We start from the raw sequence: 24,099 nt of genomic DNA on the forward strand, positions 1-24,099 counted from the left end.
CGTTTCAACCCTGCTGCAGCTGTCTGGAGTTTATCCATGTTTCTGATGTCTCTCAGGACCAGGTTTCCCAGAGTAAGGAGACAAAGTGTGTGTTTGATTGTGCATGTGTGTGTGTGTGTGTGTGTGTGTGTGTGTGTGTGTATGCGTGCCTCCAGCGTGTTAGTCTGAATTGAGAAGATAAATCCAAAATGCAGGTTTGGCAGTGGAGGAACGAACGAATATGTTTTTTGACTTATCCCGGGTAATATTTTCTTCTTTTCTGGCCTGGAGTTGGAGCTGTGTTTGGGGTAAGGGTCACGGTTAGGATTTGAGTTCAGCTTCAAGAAGAGAAGACTGATACCTAATACAACTCTGGCCTCCATCAATCCCCCCCCCCTCCTCCCCTGTATGCCATTGTTTTTGTCGCTGATCCCAGCAGCTCTTGCAAGGTGTAATACAGGAGCAGAACAACACAGTTTCACAGGAGAGAGCAGAATAGCAGGGTGAGCCAGAGGTTAAGTAGGAAGTAGGATGATCGCTTCAAAGACCTGACCCACGACACACTGTACTACGGACCCTGTTGACAAAGCTACAGTCCTGACTGGAGGCTGGATGCTTAGGCTATACTGCGGGGGAGGCTGGCGGAGGTAGAAATCGGAGGAAAGGCTCACGTGTTTGATACCGTGCCTCATTTATTTAATGTATTTATTGTAAGTCGCTTTGGATCAAGGTGTCTGCTAAATGCCCAAAAATACAAATGTAATGTCATTCCAGTCCAGGCATTACAATGATTCTATCATCTGATTTCTGCCTCCGCCAACCTCCCATGTTTACTGTTAGCTCAAGTACTTTACTGTTACCGTACACCGTATGTGTGTGTATGTGTTCAAAAGCTGTTACCTCCCAGTAGGCAGAGAAACATGTGGTAGCTATCTGTCCGCTGGCATTCTCCGGTATCACTATGGTAAATCATCGTCTCCAAGGTCATTTATTGGTAAAAGAGGATGGGGTAATCCTGTGGTTATTATGGAAGATTGCATTCAGACTGGAAAACGGAATACACTCTGAATACCTCACCCTCAACCTCCCCCCCCCCACACACACACACCCACCACCCTTCCATAAATCTATACGTTATGAAAGTCTGCACATTAAAACTGCAGAATATATATCCGCTGTAACTGGAGGCTTTTTTTTCTCTTCACATTTTTGGAGACAGACGTCACTGTTATGGTTGCTAGCGGAAAGTGAACCTGAACTGTTGCTATATAAGTATGTTCTGATTTGATGTTCCGAATCATAACATTGAGGCCTGCCTCCGGTTGTTTACATTCTCCAGTTTGTAACATATGGACTTTCATAGCGTATTGATTGTATGTGTGATATCAGGCAGAGTAACCCTGCGCAATATGCTGAATGAGGGACTTTGTGTTTGTGTTATAGCCTTTTCTCTCACAGAGCTTCCTCTGACCCCTGCCTGCCTGATAACCCCCCACCAACCCCCTCCCCACCCACCATCCCGACCACTCACCCCACCCACCCATCCCTGGAGACCTCCACTCAACCCTTGGGGCTCTACCCTGGGAACCGGACACTGGCCCTGCGGTGACATCAACAGGAGGGCAACCTGCCGTACACATCCTGGCTGTCAGTAAAAGAACACTTGGAAGGAGCACAGGGAGGGCAACAGTTATTTTTTCCCCGTTTAGCAACAATATGAAAGGATAGCGAAAGGAGAGAGTCGGGAGTCAGGATAGGTGGGGACTTCCTTCTCTCCTCTGCCCCTCTGCCGGATAACTGGTCTGGATGTGCACAAGGACGCGACAAGTGACCTGGCACTGACAGAAAGAAATTGGGCAGAGTGAAAGAGAGAGTGAGAGAGAGAGTGTGAGTGGGAGGGGGGGGGGGGGGGGCGGAGGAAAAGGGTTGAAGAGAGGAAGAGAGGTGAGAATGAGAAAAAGCTGTCCTGGACAAGGCTAACAAGATAATCGCAGACCCCCAACATCCGCTCTCCACAGAATACGAAGTTCTCCCCCTAGGTAGAAGGCTTCGCATGCCAAGATGTAATTATAAGCTCTTAAAACTATCATTTGTCCCATTCTCCATTAAACTAATCAATTCGCTCAAGCAGAAACGATGATTAGGACATGATCACCAGCACCTGCACTTTATCTTAGACACCACTTGAAGGGCCATGTGCAATATTCGAAAACACCACTTGAAGGGTTATGTGCAATATATATTTATACCAAATGATGCCATGTCCAGGTGGAAACTGCTGCCAATGTCACTCAATGTTTGTTGCTGTCCTGTTGTTTACTTTGTCTACTGTATGTTGTATGTATCGTCTCTGTTGCACTTGAAGCATGAAAGTACCATGCCCAAGACAAATTTCCCCTCGGGGACAATAAAGTATAATCAATCAATCATCAATCAATGAGAGCCACCCTGGGCAAGACCAGGCCATGTCTATATCTGTAGGCTGTGTCTGCCATGTGATCCTGCTGTACATACTCTCTCTCTCTCTCTCTCTCTCTCTCTCTCTCTCTCTCTCTCTCTCTCTCTCTCTCTCTCTCTCTCAGTGTTTTGTGCGTTGGTGAACCCTACCTACAATAGAGGTCAGAGCGACTGGCGTCATTGAGAGCAAACCCCCCCAAAACCTAACCCTTGACCTAACCTTATGAATCAAATGTCAGTGTCTCAAAGAGTTTGAGTTTCCTGTTCCCAGATGACCGTGTGGTCAACATTGAAACCTCCTTTATAATCTCCTCTCCTCTCCTCTCCTCCCCTCCCCTCCTCTCCTCTCCTCCCCTCCCCTCCTCTCCTCTCCTCTCCTCTCCTCCCCTCCCCTCCTCTCCTCTCCCCTCCTCTCCTCTCCTCTCTTCTCTTCTCTTCTCTTCTCTTCTCTTCTATTCTCTTCTCCTCTCCTCTCCTCTCCTCTCTTCTCTTCTCTTCTCTTCTCTTTTCCTCTCCTCTCCTGTCCTGTCCTCTTCCCTACCTTTCTCTCCCCTCCTCTCTCCTCCCCTGCTCTCTGTTCCAGATCAAGATTTGAATTCATACAGAATACTGTACATTATGTTCACCACAGGAACGAAAGAAAAATGTTCTACTTTTCCAAATTCTTTTGAAATTCGAGAACTCAAGAGAAATACAGAAAGAGACATTTAGAGTGGGACTTTCAGAGAGTGAGTGGAAGAGACAGAGAGAAGGAGAGAGAGAGAGTGTGAGACACAAAGACAGAAAGAGAGTTGGAGATGTCACCTTCCATTAGTCAGCTGTCAGTCATTCGGAGGAATGGCCTGGCTAACTGGTCATGTTGCCAACAGGTAATTTCTGCCCATTTCTGTGGTTTTTATGAAATACTTCCTGCTGAACGACAGCTGATCTGAGTCAACGATTAGGAACAAAGTCTCTAGTCATGGGAGAAACGTATATAAAATATCTATCAAAATAAACTATATACGACTACAGAACCCCCCCGACTAATGGAATGTAAAACCTTCCAAAAAAGCAGCTTGAGAGTGTTGGACTAGTGTAGAGCTAGAAGAGTGTTGGACTAGTGTAGAGCTAGAAGAGTGTTGGACTAGTGCATAGATAGAAGAGTGTTGGACTAGTGCATAGATAGAAGAGTGTTGGACTAGTGCATAGATAGAAGAGTGTTGGACTAGTGCATAGATAGAAGAGTGTTGGACTAGTGTATAGATAGAAGAGTGTTGGACTAGTGTATAGATAGAAGAGTGTTGGACTAGTGTATAGATAGAAGAGTGTTGGACTAGTGTATAGATAGAAGAGTGTTGGACTAGTGTAGAGCTAGAAGAGTGTTGGACTAGTGTAGAGCTAGAAGAGTGTTGGACTAGTGTAGAGCTAGAAGAGGACTAGTGTATAGCTGCTCAGCCTGCTTCCTGTCTGCTGTCTGGAGAGTGTTGGAATAGGCATCTGTCAAGTCGCCATTTAGTGTTTACAAAAACTGCCTTTTTTATTTATTGTCTGCCTGCCTGTCTGTCTGTCTGTCTGTCTGTCTGTCTGTCTGTCTGTCTGTCTTCAGTTTGTGGTGTCTGTCTCAGTTTCAGTATTGTATGTTTACACAGGGGTTTGGGTTTGTATGTTTGCATTTATCTGTGTTTGTGTGTGTGTGTGTGTGTGTATATGTATGTATGTATGTATGTGTATGTATGTGTGTGTGTGTGTGTGTATGTATGTGTATGTATGTAGTGTATGTATGTATGTATGTGTGTGTGTGTGTGTGTGTGTGTGTGTGTGTGTGTGTGTGTGCGTGCGTGTGTGTGTGTGTGTGTGTAATATCATGGTCATTTCACTAAGGGACTTACCAGCCGTCTCCTAATGGGCCCCTCATGTATCCTATTACTGACTGGCAGACTGGGTAATTGGGGACACAAAGCAGATGATTGTCTAGTGGTCAGTGAGGTAGCCAGATTACACAGATTAGAGAAGCATGGCTTACTAGACACACACATCTTACACAACAACCTGAGAGGCGCCCCGGTGGTGGAACGAGCTTCCCACTGCTGTCAGGACGACAGAGTCACTCCCTATCGTCCACCATAGACTAAAGACCCATCTCTTCAGGCTATCTTGACTGTCCCTCCTAAAGACCTCTTCACCTCCACTATCCCCCTGTACAGTTCCTCTACTGTAAATAATAATTACATTAAAAAGTATTTTTTTTCTTGTGATGACTGATGTATAGATGATTCACTTACGTTAGACAAAATAATGTACTTTTTGTATGTCGCTTTGGATTTGCATGTAAATGTAGAGGAGAGGAGAGGAGAGGAGAGGAGAGGAGAGGATGTGCGGTACACACACTCCTGCCAAGCACTCTGTCTCCAAACTCAAGCTGTGACTGATTTAACTCCTATTTCACAAGACATGACAGTTATTTTCATGTGCAACATCAGAGTGTGTAGTGCAGAGATAGTGTGGAGAAACAACAGGAGATCCTTATTTGCACACCACACAGGTCAGACCTGGAAATCGGTAGACATCTGCTTCCTATTGGTGTGTGTGTGTGTATGTGTGTGTGTAGGGTGTGTGTGTGTGTGGTGTGTGTGTGTGTGTGTGTGTGTGTGTGTATGTGTGTGTGTGTGTGTGTGTGTGCGCATGCCCCTTGTGGCCCCTCAGACACGGTCAGCCCGGGAGACTTGGAATTTTTCCAGCTGAGGCGCTGAACCCTGGGTTTACTGTCTCAGAGTAGACAGACTCACAAACTGACAGACATATATACACACAGAGAGAGAGAGAGAGAGAGAGAGAGAGAGAGAGAGAGAGAGAGAGAGAAAGAGAGAGAGTGAGTAGGTGATTTGGATTTTATAACATATAGGAGATGGGGACGTACGTGGGGAGTGGGTGGGAGATACAGCTGGACTGCAAAAGTGGGCTTGCATGACGTGTGTGTATGATTAGGGCAGGATCAAGTATCCATACGCACGGCATGGGAACAACATGCTTTCTTGGTACTGTGACAAATACACTCACTCACACGCATACATTCACACACACACACACACACACACACACACACACACACACACACACACACGCACGCACACACACACACACACACACACACACACACACACACACACACACACACACACACAGGTCAGACACACACAATGGAAATATTTTATGTTTTTACTTAACCTTTCATTTTTTAGCGTCCATTTTTGTTGTAAGTCCTAAAAATGTGCAGACATTCTGTCTCTGGCCAGTAAGAATGACTACCAGTAAATCCAATCATGTCAGCCTTTTAAATAGTCTGGATCCTGGCCAGAACGACGATGAGATTTTCGTAGCCATAGATTTGAAAAGGACGGAACGGTTAACGCCCCTCAGGCCACGGATTTTCATGGCATATTATGGATTATGATGCTTATTGCCAATGGCGATACAGTACCACTTGTAGAGAGAACACTTGTTCTCATAGTTCTACGTAAGCATCAACGGTTGTTCTCATGACAACAACACTCAGTATCCATCGATACTAACCAAATGTGGCTGCTCGCTACACTTACCGGCAGAGTGGAGGTCCATTCTATTAAATCTAACTCTATGCTTGTGTCTTTGTGGAGAAGGGATGAGTGGATCTGTTGTGGGCTCATGAGTGGATCTGAGCACTAATCTTTATGAAGACATTCTATTGATGGGGTATATCAGGGGTCAGAGGGACAACATCATGACTTGGAATGCGCCTCACATCTTGAAGAGGGTCTGCCAATACTGCGCATGGGGGTAACAAACAACTTATTGTGTGTGTGTGTGTGTGTGTGTGTGTGTGTGGGGGGGGGGGGTTGTGAGTAGCCCTGATGAGAACACTGTGACCAGGTGTCATGTGATGGGAAAAGGAATACAATGGCCACTTGAAGCAGAAACCAAACAACATGAACCTCAGACAAACCTCAGACCTAGGTTCTGGGCCCTGGACAGTCTGGACGGATTGATGGCAGCTGCTGGACTGAAAAATCAGGTGTAGTGCTGAGGCACAAATGTGTACATTTCAAGCCTGCAAACTGCGACACTTTAAATGAATGTGCAATAACACTATGTGCAATATGACAACCCTCGGGTACATAAGGTTGCAGAGAAATAGGAAATGTTAGAATAGGTATAGCATAGCATAGAGTACAGCACAGTGTTTTATTTGTATAGTATAGTATAGTGGATAGTGTACATAGCCTTTATTTATGTAAACCAGCTCTTTTCCCTTCTTGTCTTTTTAGTTTTTTTCTTTCTTTCCTAGCACCAGGGGAGCCCCCCCTCCCAAATTTCGTTGTTTGGTACCTGTACTATAGCAATGACAATAAAGACCATTCATTCATTCATTCATTCAAACATGCACACGCACACGCGCACACACACACACACACACACACACACTATCTTCATAGAGAGTCAAAGAGCTGATCTGTGACTCGCTATCACCCAAACTGGACCCCCACCAATTTGCCGGAATCGGAAAAAAACACTACCTGTGCAAAAACTCCCTGTACACCCACGACTGCGTGGCCACACACGGCTCCACCTCATTGATTAAATTCCCTGATGATACTGATCACAAACAACGACGAGACGGCCTACAGGAGAGAGGTCGACCGCCTGGCTCAGTACAGCCAGGAGAACAATCTCTCTCTCAATACTGACAAGACCAAGGAGCTGGTGGTGGACTTCAGGAGGAAAGGTCGGGAACAGGACCCCGTCACCATCAACGGGTCAGCTGTAGAGAGGGTTAGCAGTTTTAAGTAAGTCAACCGCAGAGCGCTACAGAGGGTGGTGCGGACAGCTGAACGCATCACCGGATGTAAGCTTCCCTCCATCCAGGATATATATGACAAACGGTATGTCAGCAAAGCCCGGAGGATCATCATAGATCCCAGCCTCGCCCAGCCACAGCCTGTTCGAACCGTTGCCGTCCAACAGGCGAGGCCTCAGAGACAACTCAGAGGCTAACCCCCAGGTGATCAGGCTCATGAACAAGCCTACTGTAGACAATGTACTACCTTCCCCAAGCACACCCCATGTATACGGACTACGGAAACCTCACAGCCACTTTACTACTGAACTATCTATTATCACTAGTTGCACTACTAGTGTATTCTGTCTTACCTGTACTATTGTCACCTTTATCTTGTATTATGCCTATTATTTTTTGTCACTTATGTCCTGTACTACTGTTACTTTTTTATCTTGAATTATGCCTATTGCCTTGTGTCTTGTGCTGCAATGCAATGTCAGGAACCGAAGCCTAGGGATTTTACACTGGTGTAATGTGACGTAACAATAAACTTGAAACCAGTATCTGTCCCTCTGTCTGTCTGTCTGTCTGTCCCTCTGTCTGTCTGCCCCTCTATCCCCCCCAGTATCAGTCCCTCTGTCTGTCTGTCCCTCCATCTCCCTCAGTCTCTGTCCCTCTGTCTGTCTGTCCCTCCATCTCCCTCAGTCTCTGTCCCTCTGTCTGTCTGTCTGTCTGTCCCTCTATCCCCCCCAGTATCAGTCCCTCTGTCTGTCTGTCCCTCCATCTCCCCCAGTCTCTGTCTCTCAGTCTTAGTCTGTCTCTCGCTGCGCCTCTATCTTTGTCAGTAGTGGTCAAACATGCTAATATGCATGACAACACATGGATACAGATGAGGATATCTCATCTGCAATTTCCCCATGAGGAGGCAGGGAGGAGGCCGGAGAGAAAGAGGCAATGAACACTGTCTGTGCGAACGTTTGTGCGTGCATTCATCAGATTCAGAAAACATTTGGCTTTGCAGCTGTATATAATAATACATAGCACCTGGGGAGGCTGGTCAAGGTAAAAACTGGAGTAAAGGTTCATTGTAATACATGGAATGGAATGGTGAATGGCATCTGAAACCATCCTATACGGATCCCCATCTAAACTCAGAAAGGCTGTAAATTTCAAAATAAAAGTGGGTAACATTAATATCACAAGAAAAGAGGATATTACATACCTGGGCTCCATCTTAGAGGCAAATCTTTCCGGAGATAAAATGGCAGCAAAAGTAATCAAAAAAGTGAACCATAGAACTAGATTCTTGTACAGGATATCCTCACTTGTCAGTAAAAACACACTGAGGACCCTATCAGGAGCTCTCATTCAATGTCACTTCGACTATGCCGTAACATCATGGTACTATAGAACCACAAAGGCCCAAAAAACAAGACTCCAGACAGCCCAAAATAAACTGGTTAGGCTTTTGCTAGGCCTCAACCCTAGGACACATCTAACCGCTGCTCATTTTTTTAGCCTTGATTGGCTACGAGTAGTTGACAGAGTGCAGCAGCTTGCACTGGGCCTGGTCTTCAAGATACGCTACACCACAAAGACACCCAAGTACCTGTCAACATACTTCCAAAAGTGAACAACGTCCACACATACAATACCAGAGGAAGCTCCACGAACCACGTTGCACCACAAACAAGGGGTTAAACTCGTTTGCAAACTATGCAGTAAAAATGTGGAACGCCCTTCCTATAATCTTAAAGGAGTGCAAAACACTGCCCACCTTCAAAACCACTCTCAAAAAACATTTACAGGAGGCTGCAATCCGTAACTGGACCCTCTAAATCAAAAATCAGATTAAAAGACCCGAACTACCCACTGTACATACTTTGTGTTTTGTCCCCCGCCCCCACCTGTGGTGTATGTCCCCACCTGTCCTACCCGCTGTACATACTTAATGTTTTGTTATATTGTTCTTCCCATGATGGATGTATGTTTATCTTGTAGATAGTACTAGTTATTTGTCTGTATTATCTTGTAGATAGTACTAGTTTTTTTTTGTCTGTCTTACATGTAACGATGAATTGAGAATCAAGGACCCCAATTGAAATAAGCCAGTGGCTTTCTTGGGTTTTTATCCTGTTAGTTGACCTTGTATGTAATATGTACTTTCATGTACCTACTCCTGCAAATCTTCTAATAAAGTTTTCAATCAATCAATCAAAAAACATGCTTACCATTCCTTATTCCGTTCCATGCATTACAATGAGCCCATCCTCCGATTTCTACCTCCACCAGCCTCCCCTGCATTGCACATAATGCAACATAAAAATGACAGAAAACACCATGGCCGATCTATTAGGCGACTAGCTAGCAGCTAAGAAGGAACATTGCTATGAACTATCTATGTTTAGCACATCACAACATGCTGATAGAACATCAACAAGCTAAAAACAACATCTACACATCAACAAGCTAAAAAAACATCTACTTATCAACAAGCTAAAAACACATCTACACATAAATAGATGATCACACAGTCCTTGCTTTTGAACACGTCCTAAAACTTACATTTGATTACAAGCCATGTATCACTAACTCAGTAGCCTGAAGCAGGACGAGACGCGATACAGTGAATGCAATTCACACATTCTAAGTATTTAGTGATCCTAAAACTGATCTGTAAAACTGGCCTCTTTGTTAATTTTTTGTTCAAAAATGTTCATTGTTTATCGTTCAATTACATCACCTTTATCTACAGATATTGTTTGAAAGAAGATCAAATATATCCGTATTTCTTAAAAAAGAACTAAATGTTTCATGGGGTGTCCTAAGTCTTTCACATGACTTTAGCATCGCACTATGCCAACGGTTCGTTTAGTCTTCCTTTGCCCAGAGACCAACATCAAACCCACCTCCCTATCTCCCTTTCTTTAATGGAGAGGCAGCGTGATCTCTTCCTGGGTGATGCTGCTCGATGGCCGACTGGGTAAGACTACCAGAGGAATCAGTGCTGCTATGAAGCTGCAGCTCTCTCTGCTTCAGGCCTGATGGAGAGGTGGCAGCCAGAACACTGTCCAGGGACAGGCAGAATCAAGCCACACTAGAACCATGCTCATCTCAACAACAGTCTGTATTAATCGATTGCCAAAAGATAGATGGATATGAACTAAAGCCCACTTATGTGTCTGCGTGTGTGCCCCCCTCATCCTTATGGTCATGCATAGAGCCAACGGAAGCATTTAGAGAAGAGAGAACCAAGAGAACCACACCTGCGGAAAGAACCGATAAGAGCCGACAGGACCGGGAGGAGGAGGAGACCTGTGAGTCACTGTATATTAGGAACACTGTCAGACTGGCAAAGAAGTGGCCTCAGACCCCTCACGCGTCCTCGACGAAGAGTACCAGAAGATACCCTTCAGGAGATGCTTCAGTTTGCAGAAATGCAAACACAGATATGCAAGCTCCTTCATCGCAAACTCAACCAAGCGGCTTGATCAGCTGATGTGCTAACCCCCCCCCCCCCCGACCATGTGGCTGTGGAGAAGCTCTGCCAAACCTCAGCTTTACTTGCCCCATTAACAGGTTAGATCTGTGTGTAGTCATCTCACTGATCTGGATAAATGATGACGACCTTCCAAGCTCTCCAGTCGGTGCTTACTGCTTAGATAACATGTTTACTGTGAATGAGGAGCACAGTCTGAGTGAAAAAAAGCCCACTAATGGATGTTGCTGTAGCACTGTAATAGATAGCTACGGTGCAACGGCCAAAGATTGTCCTGGCCATGACAGCAGCGATAAATCCCTGCTTCATTAAACCCCTTCATCATTAAACCCCTGCTTCATTAAACCCCTGCTTCACTAAATCCCTGCATCACTAAATCCCTGCTTCACTACATTCCTGCTTCACTAAATTCCTGCTTCATTAAAACCCCTTAATCTTGCATCATTAAACTCCTGCGACCTAGCCCTAAGGCACCCTGAGGTTTAAGCAATAAAGCAATCAATTGATCTTTCCTTCTGAAATGTTGACGCACTGCTTACGCAACTGTGTAATTTGCAATGAGTTACAGTCATATCTGAAGGAGGGTCAAGGGGGGTTAGGGAATTCAGAAAATCTGAGTGAAAAAGGCCCACTAATGGATGTTGCTGTAGCACTGTAATAGATAGCTACGATGCGACAGCCAAAGATTGTCCTGGCCATGACAGCAGCGATAAATGCCTGCTTCATTAAACCCCTGCTTCATTAAACCCTTGCTTCATTAAACCCCTGCTTCACTAAATCCCTGCTTTATTAAACCCCTGCTTCATTAAACCCCTTCATCATTAAACCCCTGCTTCATTAAACCCCTGCCTGCTTCATTAAACCCCTGCCTGCTTCATTAAACCCCTGCCTGCTTCATTAAACCCCTGCTTCACTATACCCCTGCTTCATTAAACCCCTTCATCATTAAACCCCTTCATCATTCAACCCCTGCTTCACTAAACCCCTGCTTCACTAAACCCCTTCATCATTCAACCCCTGCTTCATTAAACCCCTTCATCATTAAAACCCTGCTTCATTAAACCCCCGCTTTATTAAACCCCTTCATCATTAAACCCCTGCTTCATTAAACCCCTGCTTCACTAAACCCCTTCATCATTAAACCCCTGCTTCATTAAACCCCTGCTTCATTAAACCCCTTCATCATTAAACCCCTGCTTCACTAAACCCCTGCTTCACTAAACCCCTGCTTCATTAAACCCCTTCATCATTAAACCCCTGCTTCACTAAACCCCTGCTTCACTAAACCCCTGCTTCATTAAAACCCTTCATCATTAAACCCCTGCTTCACTAAACCCCTGCTTCATTAAACCCCTTCATCATTCAACCCCTGCTTCATTAAACCCCTTCATCATTAAACCCCTGCTTCATTAAACCCCTTCATCATTCAACCCCTGCTTCATTAAACCCCTGCTTTATTAAACCCCTTCATCATTAAACCCCTGCTTCATTAAACCCCTGCTTCACTAAACCCCTGCTTCATTAAACCCCTTCATCATTAAACCCCTGCTTCATTAAACCCCCGCTTTATTAAACCCCTTCATCATTAAACCCCTGCTTCACTAAACCCCTGCTTCATTCAACCCCTGCTTCACTAAACCCCTGCTTCATTAAACCCCTGCTTCATTAAACCCCTGCTTCATTAATCTTGCATCATTAAACTCCTGCCACCTAGTCCTAAGGCACCCCGAGGTTGAAGCAATCGACTGATCTTTCCTTCTGAAATGGTGACGCGCTGCTTACTCAAGTGTAACTTGCAACGAGTTAGAGTCATATCTGAAGGAGGGTCAAGGGGGGTTGGGGAATTCTGAAAATCTACTGGGCCAGCTCCTTCCTCATGAATCTCCATAAGTACGCATTACTGCAAGTACTGTATATCATTAATTGCTCTGTTTACTGTCACGTTGAGAGGTGTAGCACCCCCTGCTGGACAAGAAGAGAAGGTTATCTCTAGGTTAACAATAATCACATGATCATGTTTTCCCATTTTTGCCTCTAGTCTCATAACGGAGTGGATGATGAGACCTGGCTCCACACGAGATCACAGGAGACGTCTGAAACCACGAGTAGTTAACTAACTACTACTACAAAGACAGGATCTACAAGATCTATCCTAATAAATAAACTACAATTGGTGCAGGCTCACATGGGGACCATGGTAAATCATGACACATCTACAGTGCATGTGTATGCCTAGTATATTTATATAATATTTTGTACTATTGTTACAATAATGTGGAAAATTGTAATAATTGAAAGATCCTTGATGTCTAGGAGTTGCTGTGTAGTAAGTACAATAGCTGATGTAGCCGTACTATCAGGGATAGGGTTAGAGAGAGGAGAGGAGACATTAATACTAATGGTTTAGTACTCTACAGTAGGAGGAGCGGAACTGATGTAGACATTTAGGGTGAGAGCAGGGTGAGAGGTGAGTTAGACTTAGGTTCAGAGGGATAGGGTTACAGAGAGAGGAGTGGAGCTATGGAGGGCTTGTGGTCGTGATCGTCCCACAGGAGAGGAACGACTGAGTTCTCTCAATTCTGTCACCCAGCTGCCCTCTGAGGAGGAAGGGCAGTCAGGCTGTGCATGAGCGTAGCCACTCTGAGGAGTGCCACAACAACAGGAGTCCTTGTCTTTTATGTCAACATGAACTGATTTGACAGAGCGTGTAAACAAATTATTGTCAGGATGGCTGGAGAAATTAACAACAGGAGATCTGAGGAAGGGTTTCGGGAAGAGAAAAAGAGCTTTTGTTGTGTGTGGCCAGTGGAATCCGAGCCCCCGGGCAACAACGAAATAAAATAAAAGTCCTACTGTATCCCTCAGACCCCCCCGCCTTCCCCCCTTTTAAATTAATTACTGCTTCCATACCATTACTAACGTCTTCATTAATGTATTTCTAGAATGAATAGTGGGATAGTCTGGTCTCCCAAAATCGCCTAGCCTGATTTATCATCTTTTAAATAGATCTCATCTTTTAGATTAGATTAGATTAGATTCAACTTCTTCTGATTAAACATCTCTCAACATCTCTCATCTCTCAACATAGATTCACCATCAGATTTATTTGTGCCTGTGTCTCTATGTCACATTTATATTTAGTTTATGCATCTGGTCATCGAGTCAATGCACTACGAAATGACAGTGGTGAATGACAGTGGGGTCAATGAGAGTCGGGTCAGTGATAGAGGGGTCAGTGATAGAGGGGTCGTTGATAGAGGGGTCAGTGATAGAGGGGGTGTAAAGAAAAGCATCTGTGTCAAACAATGCTGAGACAAACACACTAGCACTAGCACGTGTTTGATACTATTCCTCAACCTATTCCATGCATTACAGTGAGCCTGTCCTCCATTTTAACCTCCACCAGCCTCCCCTGTTCCTTAGGGCTAGTTCACAGCCTGGGAGAGCAATGCTCAGTGTTGTTATTGTAAGTGGCTTCGTTGTGTTTGTATCTGGTCATCTAGCCAATGCATCATGGTTTGGAGTTTCCAAACAAACAATCCCGTGCGCTTTAGTTTTGCGGGAGAGGGGCGTCTGGGAGAGAGGGTCAACGAGAGAGAGGGTCCGGGAGAGACATTGTAACTCAAAACCATTTGAGACACGCTTGTTTGGATTAAGCTTTGAGTCATAGGCCTGTTACAAAACCTAGTAAAGCTAGTAATGTGTTTTCTTTCTGAGAAAGTCTTGATATGATTTGGAAAGAGGCGCGGTGATAACATTTTGACTGGAGGGATAAATGGACTGAGGGTCCTTTCTCTCTGGGGTCCGTGTGCGTCACAGTGCCCTACTCAAAGGGACAAAAATACACTCGCTGACAAAAATACCCTCTGTGGAGTACGCAGGCTCTGGAGTGGACGCCCGTTCACTGGTCACGAGTTTCCCTTTAGGCTCGACGAAAGAAAGAGGATCTGGGAGAGAGGAGTCTAGGAGAGAGAGAGGGGTCTGGGAGAGAGAGAGGGTCTGGGAGAGAGAGAGGGTCTAGGAGAGAGAGAGGGGTCTGGGAGAGAGAGAGGGTCTAGGAGAGAGAGAGGGTCTGGGAGAGAGAGGGGTCTGGGAGAGAGAGAGGGTCTGGGAGAGAGAGAGGGTCTAGGAGAGAGAGAGGGTCTAGGAGAGAGAGGTCTGGGAGAGAGAGAGGGTCTAGGAGAGAGAGAGAGGGTCTAGGAGAGAGAGAGGGTCTGGGAGAGAGAGAGGGTCTGGGAGAGAGAGAGGGTCTGGGAGAGAGAGAGGGTCTGGGAGAGAGAGAGGGTCTAGGAGAGAGAGAGGGTCTGGGAGAGAGAGAGGGTCTAGGAGAGAGAGAGAGGGTCTAGGAGAGAGAGAGGGTCTAGGAGAGAGAGAGGGTCTGGGAGAGAGAGAGGTTCTAGGAGAGAGAGAGGGTCTGGGAGAGAGGGGTCTGGGAGAGAGAGAGGGTCTGGGAGAGAGAGAGGGTCTGGGAGAGAGAGGGTCTAGGAGAGAGAGGGGTCTGGGAGAGAGAGAGGGTCTAGGAGAGAGAGAGGGTCTGGGAGAGAGGGGTCTGGGAGAGAGAGAGGGTCTGGGAGAGAGAGAGGGTCTGGGAGAGAGAGAGGGTCTGGGAGAGAGGGGTCTAGGAGAGAGAGAGGGTCTAGGAGAGAGAGGGGTCTAGGAGAGAGAGAGGGTCTGAGAGAGAGAGAGGGTCTGGGAGAGAGAGAGGGTCTGGGAGAGAGAGAGGGTCTAGGAGAGAGAGAGGGTCTGAGAGAGAGAGAGGGTCTGGGAGAGAGAGAGGGTCTGGGAGAGAGAGGGTCTAGGAGAGAGAGGGTCTAGGACCGAGGGGTCTGGGAGAGAGAGAGGGTCTAGGAGAGAGAGGGTCTGGGAGAGAGAGAGGGGTCTAGGAGAGAGAGAGGGGTCTGGGAGAGAGAGAGGGTCTGGGAGAGAGAGAGGGGTCTGGGAGAGAGAGAGGGTCTAGGAGAGAGAGAGGGTCTAGGAGAGAGAGAGGTCTGGGAGAGAGAGAGGGTCTGGGAGAGAGAGAGGGTCTGGGAGAGAGAGAGGTTCTAGGAGAGAGAGAGGGTCTGGGAGAGAGAGAGGGTCTGGGAGAGAGGGGTCTAGGAGAGAGAGAGGGTCTAGGAGAGAGAGAGAGAGGGTCTAGGAGAGAGAGAGGGTCTAGGAGAGAGAGAGGGTCTGAGAGAGAGAGGGTCTAGGAGAGAGAGAGGGTCTAGGAGAGAGAGAGGGTCTGGGAGAGAGAGAGGTCTGGGAGAGAGAGAGGGTCTGGGAGAGAGAGAGGGAGAGAGAGGGTCTAGGAGAGAGAGGGTCTGGGAGAGAGAGGGTCTGGGAGAGAGAGAGGGTCTAGGAGAGAGAGAGGGTCTAGGAGAGAGAGAGGGTCTGGGAGAGAGAGAGGGTCTGGGAGAGAGAGAGGGTCTGGGAGAGAGAGAGGGTCTAGGAGAGAGAGAGGGTCTGGGAGAGAGAGAGGTTCTAGGAGAGAGAGAGGGTCTGGGAGAGAGAGGGTCTAGGAGAGAGAGAGGGTCTAGGAGAGAGAGAGGGTCTGAGAGAGAGAGAGGGTCTAGGAGAGAGAGAGGGTCTAGGAGAGAGAGAGGGTCTAGGAGAGAGAGAGGGTCTGGGAGAGAGAGAGGGTCTGGGAGAGAGAGAGGGTCTAGGAGAGAGAGAGGGTCTAGGAGAGAGAGAGGGTCTGGGAGAGAGAGAGGGTCTGGGAGAGAGAGAGGGTCTGGGAGAGAGAGAGGGTCTAGGAGAGAGAGAGGGTCTAGGAGAGAGAGAGGGTCTGGGAGAGAGAGAGAATCTGGGAGAGAGAGAGGGTCTAGGAGAGAGAGAGGGTCTGGGAGAGAGAGAGGGTCTAGGAGAGAGAGAGGGTCTAGGAGAGAGAGGTCTAGGAGAGAGAGAGGGTCTAGGAGAGAGAGAGGGTCTGAGAGAGAGAGAGGGTCTGGGAGAGAGAGAGGGTCTAGGAGAGAGAGGTCTAGGAGAGAGAGGGTCTGGGAGAGAGAGAGGGTCTGGGAGAGAGAGAGGGTCTAGGAGAGAGAGAGGGTCTAGGAGAGAGAGAGGGTCTGAGAGAGAGAGAGGGTCTAGGAGAGAGAGAGGGTCTAGGAGAGAGAGAGGGTCTGGGAGAGAGAGGGTCTAGGAGAGAGAGAGGGTCTGGGAGAGAGAGAGGGTCTGGGAGAGAGAGAGGGTCTGGGAGAGAGAGAGGGTCTAGGAGAGAGAGAGGGGTCTAGGAGAGAGAGAGGGTCTAGGAGAAAGAGGTCTGGGAGAGAGAGAGGGTCTGGGAGAGAGAGAGGGTCTAGGAGAGAGAGGGTCTAGGAGAGAGAGAGGGTCTGGGAGAGAGGGTCTGGGAGAGAGGGTCTGGGAGAGAGGGGGTGGAGAGAAAAAGGATGGACAAACATAGAAGCACCTTATATAGGGGCTAGTTTAGAGACTAGAAGAGCAATGATCAGTGTTGTTGTTCTTAGTGGCCTTGCTGTGTTAGGGTTAGGGTCATTGTGAGTGTTAAGGTCAGTGTTGCCATGGTGATTGAGTGGTCTGCCTTTCTGATGTGCCACCAGATGCCTCAGCTGGGGCTCTAGCCACGCTGGCGGCTCCGCCCCTCATTGGTGTCTGCACTGGCCTAATAAAGAGAATAACCGTTGACCTTTAACCTGACCTTTGACCCATGACCATTTACTTTTTCTTTTTTTTAGCAGACGCTTTTTTTCCAAAGTACATTTGTCAAAAGTAAGTGAATCATCTACACTTCAGTCATCATAAGCAAAAATCAATGCTTGGACTAGATGCCAAGTATATGTTAATGAGTATAAAAGTAAGCATATATTCATGAGTAGAGAATGTTTGCCTCTCTGTGGTGCCTTCAGATGCCTAAGATGAGGTGACTCTAGGGCCCATTACCTCCGCCTACAAGCCTCCAGAACAAACACTTCCACCTCCGACCCTCATAACCTTACCCATGAACCCGAATCCAACCCCTCTTTTACATTTAAATGTTTGGCATTTAGCAGACACCTTATTCCAAAGCGACTTACAATTAATACATTTGACTAAGCAAGTGAATCATCAATCCACCAGTCGTAGCGGTTCTCTTGTTCTCTTGTTGAGAACACTATAATAATAAACCATGATGCAAGCACACACACACACGCACAATCGAGTGGGCAGCCGATCTGTGATTTTCCTGCTCTATCCAGAATTCCTGAAGGTAGTGTCATCTATCTTTTCTTCTCTAGATAAATCTCAATGCTTCAGATTGTTAGCAGCTCTGCCCCAACCCTTTGGCTTGGTATCAGGATCAATCTGCCCACAAATATGTCTTGCCCACAAATGTTCCCAGATAACATTGAGGAATCGAGACACATGGACAGAAACCAAGGCCAGTCCGTTGTACTGTTCTGGTCGACCGCTTTGGCTACACGCCTGACAACGCTCTGAGAGTGCCGGAGCGCACCCATTGGTTGGTACTCTAGTCAGTATTATTCAACACACATCTATGTTTGTCAACAACTGCTGCAAAACGTTTGGCCGCCAGCAAAATGATGGTAATGTTGTCATTGGTGTCCGCCATGTTTACAGTCAGTTTGTAAAGACTTGTAACTGAACGTTCGTAAATTAACTGATTTGAGCTTTCTATGACCTTGAAACCAGAGCGCTCTAATTTTAATTAATTAATTTTGCCATTTAGCAGACGCTTTTAATCCAAAGCGATTTACAATTACGAATTACAGGGACATTCCCCCTGGAGTAACTGAGGGCTAAGTGCCTTACTCAAGGGCACACTAGTAGTGGTGTGGTTTCAGGCGGGATTTGAACTCACAACCTTCTGATCACAAGTCCAACTCACTATCCACTAGACCACCACTACCCCCTGAAATCAGATTTTCACAGTGAATTTACGAAACTAACATCTCTTGCATTGTGAAAACCAAACTCAGTGCCACAGAGAGATACAACAGCTTTTTGTGTTAAAAGACCATGCAGTCTTCATGCGGTTTAGGAAACAGTTAAAGTAATGTACCCCCTTCAGGCAGCTTCCCACATGGTCTTTTCATGTCTTCAACACACTGATTCTGTAAGCAGCCCTCTGGCACTAGTACATGTAAGACCAATTTGACACCATGAATAATTTCAAAGTAGAATATAAGGCCATTTTGTGTAACTGTAACTGTACACTATACCTTTTTTTAACACCAATTTTCTAAATCTGAGCTGTAGTGACAGAACAAACAGTAGATTCTGGGGGGCTACACTGCTCCAGTCCAGCAACGACTTCCTGACAGATACAGTTAATTCAGCCACAAACTATCAAGTCAAGTCTCTTGTTGGTTATTTGAAATAAGACACAGCCACAAAACCGAGGGCCCAAAACAAAGATGAAAGCTAGAAAGCAGACCTCCTGAAATGTTCAGGAAATGTGAGTGTATGTACTTGGTTGACACCTGGTGGATAGAAAAAGAACTGATCAAGAATGGTCAGGGCTCATTCAAACATGTGTATGAGACCTGTTCAAGTCATCTGTCCAAGTCACTTGGACAAATATTGGGTAACAGTAAGCGTCACATATGCTGGCCACAAGGTGGAGCTAAACAACCATGAAAACAGAGGCTTGCAGTCTTAACACTCTTCACTGGTTCCCACCTTGCCATCATACATCCAAGTAGTTGTTAACTTTTGTGTAGGTAAAAAGGGCTATACAAATCAATAGGATTGATCATTCATATTTTTATTCACACATAGGCCACTGTACATTGATGAATATTTCTGGTAAGAACACATAGACACACATTGAAAAATGACTGTACATTGCCAAATATGGCTCTTCATATTAAATGCTATACAATACATATACACATAAACATGCAAGCATACATCGAGTCTGTCAAGAATAAGCTATGCTTTGTTTGTCTCTTCTCTCGTAGTATCGTGGAATTTATTTATATATTTATTTATGTATATTCATATATCATTAGGGTTGTCCCCAGGGGGAAATTCATTTTCACACCACTGTACAGTATACATATATACATACAACACTGTATAACACAGACAACAACAGACAGTACTACACATGACAGATACACAAGTACACACACTCAGCGCGGTATATTATTTAAGGCAACAATGGCTGCGGGGATCAGTCTTTTGCCAAAGCGAGCCCATTGTTTGTGCACCAGTCCGATACGTTCTAGGCTTGTATAGACTTGAATCTCATTATTTATCGCCCTTTCTGTCAAGCTCATGACCCTTTCTCCCTCCCTCCCTCCTTCTCTCCCACACCTTCTCTCTGTCAAACCATCACCCTCCCGCTCTTTCACTTTCTCTTCCTAGGAAGCATATCAACCTCTCCCTCCCTCCCCCTCTCTCCCCCTCTCTCTCCCTCTCTCTCCCTCTCTCTCCCTCTCAGGCCTCTCTCTCTTTCAGCTAAGGCAAGTTAACCACAGATTTAGGGCCAACCCCCCCCCTATCATCATCCCTTAAGAGGGTGAAGACATCACTGACCCTGTATCCCTGCTGTGTGGGGTCGTGGTGGGTCTATAAGCTCTCAGGCCTGTAGCTGGTGGTCCTCCCCTTTAGCCGCCTCCACAGAGCTGGGCGGGGCCGGACCCCGGCGGGAACCTCGAACAGACGACCGGCGAAAGGTGGAGAGACGACTGCGGAAGCCCTCCCCGGAGAAGAAGTAGAGCATGGGGTCGAAGCAGCAGTTGGACGCCGCCAGGCACAGCGTGACCACCACGGCCTTCTGCATCGTCACCAGCTCGGAGCAGGACGTGTCCCCGAGAGCCATGAAGCTGAGGTGGACGCTGCGCTGCACGTGGTACGGCATGAAGCTGACGAGGAAGGCCAGCGTGACGATGACGATCATACGGATGGCCTTGGCGGCCATGTCGCGCTTGCGCCGGGGGTCGAGGGAGCGGGACAGCAGGGTGCGGATGATGCCGGCGTAGCACACTAGGATGATCAGGAAGGGGAGGATGAAGCCCACCACCAGGGAGAAGTAGTTGAGCATGATCAGCTTGGTCAGGGCGCCCTTGTTCCTCTGTCCGTGAGGGGGCTCGAAGCACTTGGTCTTGTTGGTGGCGGGGTCCACGTGCTGGCCCGTCATCAGGAAAGGCGAGGAGACGGTGCAGATGAACACCCAGATGCACACGCACACCAGGCGCGCGCGCCGCTCCGACACCAGACGCAGGTTCTGGACGGGGAACACGATGGCGATGAAGCGCGTGACGGACATGGCGGTCATGAAGAAGATGCTGCAGTAGAGGTTGACGTAGAGGGCGTAGGAGCTGACACGGCACAGGAAGTCGCCTTGACTCCACTGGCCCTTGTTGACGTAGTAGATGACCCTGAGGGGCAAGGTGCTCACACACAGCAGGTCAGACACGGCCAGGTTAAGCATGTAGATGTGGAAGGCGGAGCTCTGGCGGTAGGTGCGGACCAGCACCAGCAGGGCGAAGCCGTTCCCCACCAAGCCGAAGACGGTGATCAGGGAGTACACCGTGGAGTACACCTGGTTACGGAACTCGTCGATGGACGGACACTGGCTACCGTTGATCAACGCCGTGGCATTGACAAGTGCCATCGCTGGCCCCACAGCACACTCTGGAGAGAGAGAGGGGGAGAGAGAGAGAGAGAGAGAGGGGGGGGGGAGAGAGAGAGAGTGGGAGAGAGAGAGAGAGGGGGAGAGAGAGAAAGAGAGAGATGGAGAGAGAGAGAGTGGGAGAGAGAGAGAGAGAGAGAGGGGGGAGAGAGAGAGAGTGGGAGAGAGAGAGAGTGGGAGAGAGAGAGAGAGGGGGAGAGAGAGAGAGAGAGATTGTTCTCTAGGTAGCTTTCATATCTGCATGTTGTTACACCCTTCTTCAGAAGGGAATATTTACAGTATCATTCACCAACATCCTGCTCATGTGTACACTATGAGGAAGCTTCTCACAGCTAAATAAAGGTTGTACAAAAGCACTTAGCAAAGTGATAAGGTGTTGTGGTATTATGCAAATCATCAGAGCAGCGAAGTGAGAGAGCATATCTGCAAGTAGCCTGTGAGTTCTTCTCTAACCTGTTGCTGCTGATCTCTTAGATAAAGCATCTGTTCTGTTCTCGGGTTTAAAACCATAAATCAGATATCACACCATGCATACCTTTCTGCAAAACCTTTTTTTTCTGCAGAAAGAAAAGTGTCTTCCTTCTTGTCTGCACTATGACTGCCAATGGCCACTGACCCGAGCATAGATTACTTTTTCCTGCTATGACTGGTAGATAGATTTAACCCTTACATAGTCAAATGTACTTGTACGCTGTATGTATGTTGTAAGTCGCTTTGGATGAAGACTATTCCTATGATTGAGTTATTTAAAGATCCTGAGTGAAGTGTCAGTCTGTTATTTTTACAGTAATTTAAACAAAATCTGCTTCTTGGTTTTGATTATTGTGACTTACCTTTTCATAACCAAAACACCAAGGACTTAGTATAGGTATACTCCATGCTTTATGTTTGTGTTGCCTACAGGTCCTCACCTTTAAGGCACTCCATGGCCTGGCTCCTACCTAGCTGACCTACTCCACCCCTACACCCCTGCACGTGGTCTCCGATCCTCCGACACTGACCCCCTCGTCACACCCCGCACTAGGCGACGCACACTTGGCGACCGAGACCTTTCTGTTGCTGCACCCAAGCTGTGGAACACCCTTCCACCAGCCATCCGATTCTCTGGTACTTTGAATATATTCAAGATGAGATTCAGGACCCGCCTTCCTACAGCATGGCACCGGTCCTGAGTAACACTGTTCCTAGTTGTCTGAGCTCTTCCACCATCATCTTTTTTTAGTTTTTTATCTTTAGTCTGAGAAAGACGCTTTCAAATTAAGTTTATTATTATTATTATTATTATTATTATTATTATTATTATTACACTTTGTAAACTAAACACACAGGAATGAGGCTCTTAATGATACAATTCATACATTGTGCACTGCAGATACAGTATGTCTGAAATCAAGTTATATTTGCATGTAACATAAATTGTTTTGGACTATTCTTTAATGGTATGCAGAAATTACAATTAAAAAAAATCCACAAAACGAAATAGCCTATGAAGTTTCCTCGTTTGCAGCTTATAGGCAGCCTCAGTTGCACAAAACAAACATCAAATAATCACATCCAGAAATTGATGCGTTGTTAATGTAAGCTATATCCTTCAACTCTCAGAATTTCTTACCGTAAACGTCAGATCGTAATATGTTAGAGGGGCGCTTACAAGATAACACCGTACTCCGATTCAGTAGGAAGGACTGCACGCAGTTTCGCAGATGCGCGGAATCCACTCAGCCTATCGCGCCTCCCGCTTCCCGTCAGCTGCAGCCAACATAGACGACCTGCCTCTCTCTCTCAAAAATAAACCGTGAGACTGTACGTAATCACTTATAAAGGATCACATCGCAGCGCTCTTTTCTTAAAAGCTTTGGTGGTGGGTGAGATTTCCACGAAAGAAATGACATGTAATGTAACAGGCTGTAGTAGATATCAGTCCCGGTCACATTCTCAGGAGGACCATTGTTGAACATCACTTACCTATGCCACAAGTCAGGCCATAATAAGTTCATAAGTGTTATATTAAAGCCACAATCCTGAAGGGTGGAGTTGGAGAAATGTTTACCACTTTCAATTTCATACGCAATCTGTGACATCAACATGGGAGTTGTTGTAAACATATTGCAATTGAGTCCACACACTGTTTTAGCAAAACACAACAATCTTTACTATTAGGGTTAAAATTCATAGCCAGCAGGGACACAGAGGGGTAGGCAGGGGGATAGCCGGACAGCGGGCCAATTGGGCTAAGGAAATCGCACCCCACACTGACGCCCCACACAGTGACACACTTCCATCCCCCACTCGGGCACTGCACATACAGACACTGCAATCTTAAAAGGACACTGCAATCTTAAATGGCACTACAATCATAAAACTCTGTCAATTGACCCACACCAAGTCTATGAGCCCGCTCGGCCGTGTCCTGTTAACCTTGCTAGCCCTCCCCTCAACACCTCCCACTCAGACCTAATAACATACTACACAACAATACATAACCACAAGACAAGACTGACAACAGACAAACAAACAAGGCATGTAGTGATAGGATTAAAACTTCCCTCTGGAACAGGGGTGACCCCCCCACCACCCTCACAGCAGCCCAGGTGACACCACACCACCACCCTCACAGCAGCCCAGGCCACACCACACCACCACCCTCACAGCAGCCCAGGCCACACCACACCACCACCCTCACAGCAGCCCAGGCCACACCACACCACACCACCACCACCCTCACAGCAGGCCAGGCCACACCACACCACCACGCTCACAGCAGCCCAGGTGACACCACACCACCACCCTCAC

At 46.8% G+C, this 24,099-nt stretch overlaps 1 protein-coding gene across 1 annotated transcript; it reads right to left on the reverse strand.

Annotated features, from left to right (window-relative positions):
* Positions 1-20,250: 20,250 nt before the first annotated feature.
* cysltr1 (cysteinyl leukotriene receptor 1) lies at positions 20,251-21,288 on the reverse strand (the record flags this gene model as incomplete). The annotated part of the gene is made up of 1 exon (XM_080526937.1): positions 20,251-21,288. The coding sequence occupies one exon, from the start codon at positions 21,286-21,288 to the stop codon at positions 20,251-20,253; it is 1,038 nt and encodes a 345-aa protein (XP_080383063.1).
* Between the last annotated feature and the right edge of the window lie 2,811 nt (positions 21,289-24,099).

This window comes from Nansenia antarctica (assembly GCF_963989245.1).
Source record: "Nansenia antarctica genome assembly, chromosome: 3".
NCBI lineage: Eukaryota > Metazoa > Chordata > Actinopteri > Argentiniformes > Microstomatidae > Nansenia > Nansenia antarctica.